We start from the raw sequence: 12,465 nt of genomic DNA, 5'->3' as shown, positions 1-12,465 counted from the left end.
ATACTTGATTGCTCCCTGATTATTTGAACTTTTAAATAACTTTGTACTATAATAATCTAAACTTCAGGGAAGAAAATTATTAATACTGGGTGATAAATAAATCCCACTTCACATACGGCAAATTTCACGTAAGATGCTTGAAGCTTATTTTGCAAACAGCAATAGTGTTTTGGGGAAGTTTTGGTTGGTTTGTTTTTTTCTTTTAATTTTCAAATTTTCATAAGGTTATCTAGTCATGTAGATTAACACTGCTATAGCAAACCCATGTCTCTTTCTTCGATTTTTACATGAAGATAGAAGAACATGAAATCATTTCTTGCTATTTATAATATAAATGAAAATGGAAAAATCCCTCTGGAATTAATAATCAGTTCCAAAGTAAAATCTCCCACGAAGTTGAGAAAGCTGTTGCGTGTCAACCCCCCATGCTGAGGTATAACCACAAATGGCTCCCAATGACTACTGAGCCACATGACACTCTCCTCTTTAGCTGAAACACTTGCTTATGAAATTTACAGCACGATTGCCTGCAGTAACTCACAACATTTTCAAATGTAGATAGTCATTAAGAGCCAGACAAATCCACTTTAACCTTTCAAGCAGAATGAACCAGTCTTCAGACATCCTGTACCTATGGACACCATTTCTCAAACTGGAGAAAGGGGCAGACAGCACTTAGTCAGCGTGAGAATGCCTACTTTCTTGAGCTTTCTAGGTTATTACATTGAAGATACTAAATATTTATTCATGATATACGGGCAGGAATATGCATTGAAGATTATATACACAAAAAAAAAAATTATTTTCTTGGATTTCTAAGTACAAAAGAAAAAAAGAACAGAAACTGTCAACTGAAGCGAAGGCACTTCAGAACTATTTGTGGAATTTCCCTCTTTAATATTTTATAAAGACAATGATTATGATCTAAAACCACTAAGAATTTTTGTCATTTCTTCCTGAGGACTGGATCTAAATTAACTCACTGAAAGTGGTATTACAAAGATTTATTAGGCATTCAGGGTCCTCATAGGTAGGAGAGAATTAGGCTAACTGAGCTACTTTGAATAACAACATCTACTTCTCAATGTGATTAAGTACTATAGAAACAGCCTTCTTGGGATACAACACAAGGCAAATCATCTCAGGAATATGACGACTTAGCATTTGATCAAACTTCATTGGTAACGTGTTTATCACTTTATCAGAGTAGTTTTTATGAAACTTATCTACACATAAGAAATGCAATATGTAACTTATTGACAAAAGTAAAATAATTGTAATATTTATTCATGAGGTTATTGAGCAGTCCTGGTTCAGGCATTTTTGCATAGCTGATGCAGAATTGGAGCTTTTTATAAGAATGAATAAAATTGGAGAATTTCATCAAGGGACAATTTCAAGTCTGGTCAATTAAGTTTCAATAGATCAGACGACGTGTAAAAACATACGTGTACAGCTTAGCAGAATTAAAAAGCTTCCTCTTACATGTTGCTAAACTGACTTTCCTCCTTACAACACATACTTTGGTAGAAGTTACTTACTGCAGTTTTCTTCATCAGAATTATCACCACAATCATTTTGGCTGTCACATCTCCAGTGATCTGGAATACAGTTGTTGTTTTTGCACTGGAATTCATGAGGCCCACAAGTTTTTTTATCTGTAATTAAGATGAGTATCGTTTACATCACTGCTTACAGAGTCAAAACGGGAAAGACTGCTACTAAACAGTAACATGACAATACTGCTAGGTGCATTTAAGAAGGAATAACCATAATACTCTAATGTTACTTTCAGAAATAATTTACTTCTCGTACCACATTCTTTAAGATTCTATTTATTTATTCACACCAAAAGAGATATGATCATAAATTTGATGATAAAATTAAAATATGGACCATATACACTGTCATTTAAAGAGAAAAAAAAAAAAGACATTCGGAAGTGATCACAAATTAGTTTGAAGAGAGGGTATTACTGCACTGACTCAAAAACTGAATTGATTTTTCCTTAAACTTAACTATAAGACTGCTTTAAAAAAGCTCAGATCACAGTAAACTGTGAGAATATTTAAAAATGTACAAAATATATATTTCTCTAAAGTTATATTTGCACATGCCTGACAAAAATTTGCATTTTGATTTACATTTTCACCTTCTGCTGTCTTGGATTAGGAGTCTACTTACACAAAGTAAAACATTATAAAGCATATAACGCTAAAATGAGATTAATTTTCTTCATGCAGTAAATTTGCAGTGAGCTTTCCTGCTTACGGAGCAGCAGTGTAGCAAAGGCTCTTGGAGATGCACGAACATCCTGAACTCCTCTAGCAGGAAGGAGCTACCTCTGTGTTCTACTTATTATATCTCTCAAGCAATTCTTTCAGGACTAAGAAGAAGTAAATTAAAAAGTTATCAGTGACACTTTCTTTGGGGGAAAAAAAAAAGTTTGCTTTGTAATAGCCTCAATGACATATTTAAAATTACATGTCACTGTGATGATATTTCAATAGAATTTTTTAAATTTGCATTAGGCTGTTTCATAGCATGTCAGTTCAGACTTCATACTGCTGTCATGACAATTTGCTGAGTTCTAATAACTGACAGAATGAGTAAGGACTGAAACACTATCTTTAACCTGCCTGTGAAATGGAATGGACAACAAATTAGAGGTATTAGATTTGATGCTACGGCTCAAACTTCTGCTTTCTGGGCTTTGCTTTAGGTGTGGTTCTGGAATCAGAGTGATAAATCAAAACCACATTTGAATATCAAGAAGATGGAGGTAAATAGTGTTGTAGCTCAGCTGTGTACACCCAAAAATTTGTAATTACAATACTGCCTTTTGCATTTGTTCCTTATTCTCTGCCAGTATTGTGATCGCAAGGAGTTTTCTCCCCAAATAGTTTTTCTTACAATGTTTTTCAAGACAGTGGTCTAAGACACTTCAGTGATGACATTTCAAATATTTGCATCAGCAAGCACTTAAAAAACATTTAACATCACGAAGCATAAAAATATTCCCCCCCGAAAGTAAGACACACTTGTATTTTGTTTCTGTAGCTTTGCAAAACATCAAGTTTCAAACCAGAAATCCATCCTATATTTATTAAAGTACTTCTAGTAAAGTCTACAATCTCCCATTTAACGTATCTGCCCGCAAAATGAGTCCTGAAGACTAATGACAGATTATATTCTATTTCTCATTCCGTATTCAGTAGAAATACCAAAATCGCATCAGTAATACAAAAAAGCCAGAGACAACATCCCTTCATTTCAGCTACCTGCTAGGATGAAGAGAACACACAATATATCTTTTCTTATTCTTCATAAACAGTTACCTAGTTCTTATAGGTGCTGAATCCATTTTCTAGCATTGATGCTTTACACTTGTGAAGAAAGGCTGCGGGTTTTTTTAATTTATCTGTATATAGTCCAATCTTATGATTACCCCTTGAATATTAATCTTTCTTTTCTTACTCTCTTTTAACTAAACACAAAGAAATATTTAATTCTTTCTTTATAAAAACTATTTTGCATGTTTCTTCTCTCTCTTCTTCACCTCACAAATCTGCAAGCTTTATTCTTCCTTTGGGTTGACTGATCTCTCATAGCGGCTTACACTTGACAATGTCTTACAAACCAGATTTGCTTGTCTTGTATTTCCTTCTTCACGTTAATGAGAGTCAGCGAAAACCCTAGGATACTAGAATTAAGATTTAACAAAGAGGAAGATTTGGGGAAGTTATGTAATAAATATCTGATCTTTGAGAAAAACTGATTTACCTGACTCACCGGAAATAGTGCAAGATCATATTTTTTGAATCATGGAACCCTGAAAATCACACATGGACCCGCACACATTTTGTCATTGCTATCTTCAATACTGAAATGCTTTCCGTTTTCCTTAAAACAATTCCACCTTAAAATGTGAAAGTTCAGACAAGAACAGTACAAAGACAAAGAAGTAAGTACGGATAACCCAATTTTCATATTTCTCTCTTCAAATTGTTATTAAATGAAGCATTGGTCTCCTGTAACAGGCAGAGGGCCTTTTTCAGGTATTTGTGTGACTGTACCTACTGGTCGGTTGACATTCGTCTTTTGTGCACAACGAACTAGGATCTTCTTTTAGCAGTAAATCTAAGTGAGCATGAAGAAAATAGTATGTAGGCTTAAATGGAAAACAAAACAAAACAAACCCCCAAAATACTACATATGCACTCTAAAAGCCTTTTGACTCAAGTATCAAACCGTATGGAGTTAAACACTATTTTGCCACTAATTGCACTACATTGCCGTTTGGGGTTATTAATTCCATACACGTGCACGATTGTGTGCGTGCTCGAGACTAATAAAATCCAAAATGAAGAGAAACTTGCTTTTGATAAAGTATCAGCTAGCTGTTCTGGAGCTTGGCAGGCTGTCAGTGATGACAGAGGAAATGATCAGCCTGTTGAAGGAAGTTTACATTTATATAATGCATCCTTCAAACGTCTCAAAGAATATTTCTTCATCAGCAGGAAAAAACCTGCTTTGACTCTTCAGGCTACAAATAAAATTAATATTAAAAAAGTGAGGAAGCAGAAAGCAGTCATACTAAAGTTGACATATTATGCTAATGAAGACCTGAAATACATATAACCTTTAAAGCAGATTATAATCACTTTCCAAGACCGCACACAGCTTTCTTCAGATTCTAACTCACACAGGGCCTTTTCTGATGTAAAGTATTAAAGTTGTGAGCAAGGATTACCATAATCTAATGGCTTCTTTTACTTGCCTGGACAGAAAGCATGAATTAACTCTACCCCCTGTTCTTGGAAAAATACCATACATTCATTAATAAACATACATTTCCTAAGTCTACTTCAATTGTCTGAATTGGGAAGTAACCACAGAAGAATTATTACATTCAGACTACTTCTAACAGATTTACTCAATACAGTATCTCCAATAACACACAGTAGCAGGTGTTGACTAAGCAAAATATGTATGACTATGCAGCACTTCCGCAAAAAAGAGATGACCCTGTATACAAGTTTTGCATTGTAAGCATTTTAAAAGTGAACTATAAACAAAACCAGGTCAGGATTAGCATCAACATACGCACATCTTTATTATACTCAGATTGCAACTTCAGTATTCAATTCTACAAACTTTGTTCATAAAAATAACCACCTTCAAAAAATAAACCAACCCAGAAGACCAAACTGCATTAAAACTACTGCTATAAGAAGGTAATATAAATATATTTCAAATACTAAAATTAGGGACAACTTAAAAATTCGATTAAACCCACCCTGTTCTTGTCAAGGCTTAGTTGTTCAATGTGTACCTAACTCTGTGTGACATAGAGATTGTGAATAGGGATAAATTGTTCTGTCTCCTCCAACACAAAAAACTAAGAGCATTATATGCAGCCAGCAGATTTAAAATAAAAATGTAGGTCGTTTTTCAGGGAGATGTGTAATTGAGCTGTGGAACTCCTTGTTGCAGCATGCGGTGAAAACTTTACAGAGCTTAGAATCTACTGAAATCCATCATGGGTTACTGCACACAGAGACATATTTGACTCAATAGCTCTCACTCTCAAATTGTTAGAGGCTGGAAGAGCAGCCCAGGGAAGTTTCACTACGGGCCTGTTTTGGTCACGTTTTCTTCCCTAGATACTAGCTTTCAGTCACTGCCAGAGACAGAATAAAAGGCAAGACAAGTCTTAGATATGAAACAGCATAACCAGTTGTACATATTGCGACTGAAAAAACCTGTTTAACTTGATATTGCATGCATTGCAGCTCTGTACTAGTTAATTGTTCAAGTAATTTAGACATTATCCTTTCTATTGGCTAAAGTGATGAATCACAGTGAAGTACTTCTTATCAATACAATTTTTCTGTTCAGCATTAGTTTTGGGTTTTTAGCTCCTTGCTTTTAAACCTTGTATCTTGAGGATATTATTAGATGAATTATTTTAAGACCCTTTGTCCCGTATCAGCTGCGCTTGCACGGGTTACTCAAAATATGAATCCCCAGTTTGGAAGCTTGGAATGCTGTCCGAATTGGAAAGAAACGGCATGCTGGAGATCAAGGTGAGGAGGTACAGCACAGGAAAAAGCACCTATGAAGTGGATCAGAAGGTGAGCCCTGCGTGGGTAGTTCTGTAACAGCCCAGAAGAGGATAACAACGAGTCTCTGTGGCAAAGGTTCATCTCCTCTGCATTCACTGTTTCTTCAAGCCAAGTGATTTCTCAGACTATAACTTTCTCCAGCTGATATGATTAATTAGTTTCCGCTTCTTGACAATTCAAAGGATGGTCTTAGATTTTAAGTGATGAGGAAGAGTTCAATTTTCTAGGCATATTTACCAGCTCTGACATTTTCATGTATGTGCTTGTCTCAATTGCTTGAAACATATCCATGGAAATTCGGCTGTCTCCATGCTCTGTTCTTGATTAGAGCCTGTAATTTTGTTGCTCCGTTGTTCCAGAGGTAGCATAAACTTGTCCAGACTCATGTGTTTCATCAAACCATTTATTGATGCGTGGATGAATAATGGTGAGTGCTTTGAATGTTCTGTACAACTATTTTTCTTGTTCTCTTCCATCTCAGAAGATTTTTTCCAACTTTTCCTTTATAGACCTGTCCTGAAATTTCCACAAGTTTCTCTGCACTTGGTCAGCGCATGTCTTGCATTGACATCCTTGTCCAGTGATTTGCCAACAATACTGATGCGCTTATATTGACCCTGATTATCTGTAATCCATTTCCAGGTGGAATGTTTATATTTATTATTTTCTTTCATTTACGACAAAAGAGCTGATTCAGTACTTTCCAACAATTCAAGCAATGACTGAGAACATCTAGTACTATACAGTGTGTTCTGCATTTTTCCAAGTGATGATGAATCGCATATTAGGCATATACAATAAAATATCACATACAGTAAAACGTGAAAACTGCTTAGATTTTAAACTTTCTATGAGTATCATCTTAATAAAATAATTTTAACTGTTTCTGCAAAAATACAATCAATTAATCTGCTCTGTCAATGAGAAACTTGCTAAAAATTGTAGAGTTATATTTGTGATTCAACAATGAATCTTCAAAAAAGCAATGAAAGAAATTCTAGGATTCAAAGCTAGTACTTAGGTTCTAAAAAATCTGCCTTGGTGGGGTAGAACACCATGATTCTGGGAATTGTGAAAAATGTGACAGAAATTAGGCCTTGATGTGGTAACAGTGCAGTTCTGTCCTTGATCGCTGTAGACGATCTGCCTTCCCAAACTATCAAATGTAAGTAGAGAAGTATCATAATGATCAAAGGTTCTTGGAGAAGTCCTATAGGGATGCAAAGTTTGTGGAGTTGGGTCTTAGGGCTCACAACTCTGTGGAGCTCACAGAGAGAAGCAAAAGCTGGAATCTGCTCTGAACCCTTCTGCACAGTCAGTCTTAACTAACACAATTTTCAAATTGTTACATTTTTCACTACCTATGAACTCCAGCAGCAAAAAAATATACAGAATAAATTGACAGAAACTGGATAATACTGTGAGAAAAATAAAGATTGTCGCTATTTTCCAAATAAGACACTCATTTACAGCTCCTGTGAATAAAGTGATAGTATAATGTGAAGTTTATAGGCTGCTCGTATACAGATTACCATTCAACAAGAACTGTATGAGCCAGATATAGGTATCATATCAAATTAGTATTATCATACATTGAAAGAGGACATATTAAGTGGGATGATTAATTCCTTTTGCTACTTTTTTCAAAAACACCAAGCTACAATAATATATTCAAAACCACTGGCATACTCACCACAGTTAGCTTCATCTGATCCATCAGCACAATCTGGGTCTTCGTCACACACCCACAGTTTAGAAATGCAGTGTTTTGTGGTTTTACACTGGAAATGGTCTGGAGAACAACTGTTTTCAGCTTGAAATAAAAGGATTCAAAATTAAAACCAGAAACTTCTGTTAATATTAAAAATATTTGTCTTAAAGAAAAAAAATATTAAGGATTCAGAATTCAGAAATTGGGTATCTAGCATTGCTTACATAACATCTGTAAGAAAACAGCATTCAGGATTATATTGTTTATCATTTTAAAACCTTTTTCTATATTATTTTATATGTAACAGTAAGCTCAAATGAATCTAATAAAGAGAGTGTTTACTGTGATATTCTTTTAACAACAAAGAGATAAAATCAAACCACTTTAGTAAAAAGCAGTCGGATTTATTTTTTTCCCAACTTCCTAAAACACCAGTTGTCATTTCTGAAAGCCAGTGTGAAGGACTAAAGCAGCTCCCCTTGCTTTGATCAAAAAGGTAATCAAAATTATGTACAAACTTGTTGAAATTCTGTGCTTTCTGGTAAAAGAGGCCATGCGTAAACGGTGAGAAAAGTTTGAAAATTATTTCACTTCATCAGTTTAGCAGAACAATTTCTTTAACGAATCCTACAGCAATATAAAGATGCAGTCAACCTTCATCCTGTTCTTTCAGGACGCTTTAAGTTAAAGCTTAACTGCTTTAACTTTAGAACAGCCACATAACAACAAAGATCCTCAGTGCACTCGTGATTCTACAGCGACTCCCTCACAAGTATAGATGTCAGATCTTACTATTTCTTAAACTCTTGTAACTAAGAGTATAGATGAATAAATGCCATACACCTGGACAGGGCTGTGAGCAAGCCATTTGTGATCAGCTGCATAAGGAGTTCTTCAGATATACGCATATGTATAAATGCCTCCAATTTGTTCTAAACTGAACCGGACATAGGTGGAAAACATGACCTATTATTTGATTATGTTTGACATAATTATTATGACATGAATGTTTGTCCCACTTCTCCCTAGTGAAACTCCACAAGGTTTTTCCTGCTGAAAAGCAATTTGCTCCTTGATACGATGATTCTTGTTTCTCGGGTTTAGTAAGACAAAAAATTTTAAGGTTTATTAGAAGTCAGTGTATAATTTCTTTCACTGTCATGTTTCCATACTTAAATTTACAGTGCTTGAACGAAAAAGCATTTAGACTTGGCTATGCTGCTAACTATTCTTATAAAAAAATAACACTGATTATCAGCTAGGACACCTCACCAAGGGATTTCCAAGTGCTTTACAAGGAAGACCAGCATAATTACCTCCATTTTACATAAAGAAAGCCTTAAGTACAAAACATGACTTTTTCAAGGTCACTTGAACTACAAAATGAAACAGTGGTAGAGCTGAAAAAAAGGTCTGTATCTTATGAATCTTGGTCCAGAAAACAGAACGAAATAGATAATCTCATCTGTTGGCTGTCTTATGACAGAAGCCCAAGCCAATACGAACTTCGTGGTAAACTTACTTAGAACCTCCCCTTTCTGTAATCTCTCCAAAGGCAACTGAAGAGTTTTCACAAGCCACAAGTGAGGTTTTATTAAAATATAAACAAGCACACTTAACTTTCTTAAAAGAGAAGATAAAGTCTGGGTAAGACAGAAGAGAAATAAAAACTGCATATAATTAACCTTCCCCACTCCCCACTGTGTCTTTGCAGGTGAGTTGATGGCTGAGTTTCAGACAGTTCCAAAGCTTGCTTTGTGTCACAGCAGACTGTCCTATCCCTACTAATCCCTAGGAAGTTCTCAACTCCATCACCGCTGATCCTGACCCTCTCCCTCCCACAGTCCCCGAGCACTGCAGACTCCGCTGCTCTGATTCCATTTCATTTCTGTCAGCTACATCTCAAGGTCTTGGGAGCCTTCCATATAACATGTGCAGTCCTTCATAAGGAAAAAACCACAACCTCCCCTACCTTCCACAGGAGTTTACCTGACCCCACTTAATCCGTTTTTAAAGAAATGCAACATGCAAGCCAATACATAATACTGTCTCTGTCAGAGGCTACAGCTCTGCTGAGCTGTTTGGAAGATGGCCATTAAACACGACCATCAACAAAGCCTTTGTCTCCTTAGCAACCCTTCCCTCGGAGAAGGCCATGTTCTTTGCAGAAATGCAGCATATGCAAACCTTGAGAAAGCTAATTCAGAAAACAGGAATACGCACCTTAGATCAGCAGTAGATCTGAATAATGAACTGAGTGAAGGACAGAGATATATTTCAAGAGAGCACCATCACTTTGTGTCAGACACAAGCTATTCAACATATTTTCTTTCTAAATCTGAAAGTATTTTCTCTACTCATATCTAAGAAATATGGAGTGAAAATGAATATACAAAAAAGTAAGATGTATTAAAAACTGAGTAAACGGAAATCAAGTTACATAAGCAAATTAATGAGGAGGTCCCCAGAGCAAAGGGAATAGAAAAGGTAGAGAACTCCATCAAAGAAAAAGGAAGTAGAAGGAGCTATGCATCTACATCTTTTCCAATAAAAGACACAGGAAAATATCTTTTTCCATTGAAACATGTTCCCGCAAGGCACAACAGATGAAAGCCACAGGAATATGAGTCTTTTGTGACGTGGCTAAGAGTAAAATGGATGTTTCAGTCTAAGTCAGAAACGCAACTAAATGCTCGAAATTAATTGTTTACACACCCCTCTTCTTTGCAATGACTTTAAAAAAAATGAAGTTAATAAATGACACTTTAGTTAGTTCTGTTGTATATGAAGCATTGTACACCAAGCAGTCCTTTGAATTAACTGTTTTGCATGTTCCTGAAATTGTTTTACATAAAGCACACTTATAGTATCTTACACATTTTACTTCAGTTCCTTGTTTAAAACCAGCTACAGTTGTCAGAGCAAAATTCTCTAAGCATAACTTACGACAGTCTCTTTCATCTTCTTCATCACCACAGTCATCCTGTCCATTGCATCTCAGATTTATTGGAATACACTTCTGATTCTTTGTGCACTTGAACTGACCTGACAGACACACGTGTGTGTCTGTAAGTTGAAAGAATAAAAACACCAAGATAAAAAGATTAAAAGTTAAAGACCGAAACATTTAAAAATATAAACTAGTTTCTTGACAAAATGTAAAGTATGGCATTTAAATCAGTTTAGCATGTTTCTGAAGTCTACAACACATATAATCACCTACCACAGTTCAGTTCATCAGAATTGTCCCCACAATCATTCTCTCCATCACAGATAAAGGCTGGAAGAGCACAAAGTCCAGTTCCGCACTGAAAACGTCCTGGCTGACATCTGAATTCAGCTGAGAAAACAGAAAACTGCTTATCAATACCATAAGAGGAATGGATAAAGTATCAATCGTGTTGTTCGTCCTCTATGGACTAATCAAAGGAACTTATAAACTCTTGTATTTGCCTGTATATTCTCAGTCTGAGTAGATATTAGTAACTAAATTGTACATGGACTATCACAAAATTAATTTCAAAGTCTGAGATTTTAAATTTGCATAACTATAGTTCTACCTTAATAATGGTACCACGTGCAACCCTCTACAGGTTGATGCTTACTATTAGCTGAACAGAGACTTGCGATTTAGGATATAACCACTTGAGCTCAAATCTGCACATAAGAAACTAATCTATCCCACTCTAATTCCACTTTCCATGAAAGCTCTAACATTGCTCCTTCTCACACCCACTGCCCTTTGAGTGAACGAGCAATTATGCACCTCTATATTTTATATAAACATGGTGTAGTTTAAAATGTAATCTTATGTAGAATGATTACATATGTTACAGCTTGCTTCAAAGGCCTCTGCAGCAGAAAAAGTGAACTAATTATAAAATTGTAAAAATATGAGTGAGAGTTTTCAACAGGAACAAAAAAAAAATCAAATTAACTGTTACTTAACTGGAAGATTGTAGAACACACGGCAGAGTATTTTGTGTGTATCAGCACGAAGTAAGCAGGCAAGAATCTTTTGATTTATGTAGATTAATATAATAGTATTAAAGTAGCCACTGACTGGGACTGAAAAGTAGCATCATCAACAGACATTACTGTTTACAAAGCCAGTACACAAAAAAGGTATTTTTCTAAGCAGCAAACTTGCAGTCAGCTACCATCCCAGCAACCATCCTTTGAGCTGCTGAAAACATCATCATTACTGACTCCTAGTTGTCTACAGTTCAACAGGGGAATACTACAGTACTCCACTCTTTGGACTACGGGAGGCTATGGAGAAACACTCTGTATCTGCACCACCTTCAGGATAGCGTGTCAAAGTCCCACAGGAGGCATGCAAAATAGTCATTGCATAAAGGTGGTCATACAGCAGTGGTGAGATTTAGCTCTCCAAACTTTCCTTTGACAATATTTATAAGCACACAAAATGAAAATATTTATAAAAACATATTGTGGAAAACAAACAGAATGTTAGTAGGAATCACATGGAGAACACTGTTGTTATTCAGGAGATTGCACTAAATAATAATGTGTAGCTAAACTGTTATAATTGCAAGGAAACATTGGCAAATGAGATTAGAATTACACATTTCTATTATATAAAACAAATAAACCAAATAAATC

General features: G+C 35.5%; 1 protein-coding gene across 3 annotated transcripts in view; it reads right to left on the bottom strand.

Annotated features, from left to right (window-relative positions):
• LRP1B (LDL receptor related protein 1B) overlaps window positions 1-12,465 on the bottom strand; it is a 760,762-nt gene that overhangs the window by 77,485 nt on the left and 670,812 nt on the right. For all 3 annotated transcript variants that reach the window (XM_075430359.1, XM_075430360.1, XM_075430361.1), the window contains 4 exons: window positions 11,063-11,179; window positions 10,786-10,905; window positions 7,822-7,941; window positions 1,542-1,658 (listed from right to left, as the gene is read on the bottom strand). In XM_075430359.1, coding sequence (XP_075286474.1) covers window positions 1,542-1,658; window positions 7,822-7,941; window positions 10,786-10,905; window positions 11,063-11,179 — 474 coding nt within the window. The remainder of the gene's footprint in view (window positions 1-1,541; window positions 1,659-7,821; window positions 7,942-10,785; window positions 10,906-11,062; window positions 11,180-12,465) is intronic.

The sequence above is a fragment of the Opisthocomus hoazin genome, chromosome 9 (assembly GCF_030867145.1).
Source record: "Opisthocomus hoazin isolate bOpiHoa1 chromosome 9, bOpiHoa1.hap1, whole genome shotgun sequence".
Taxonomy (NCBI): Eukaryota; Metazoa; Chordata; class Aves; order Opisthocomiformes; family Opisthocomidae; genus Opisthocomus; species Opisthocomus hoazin.
Note: the sequence above shows the minus strand (reverse complement) of the source record. Positions and strands in the feature narration are given on the sequence as shown.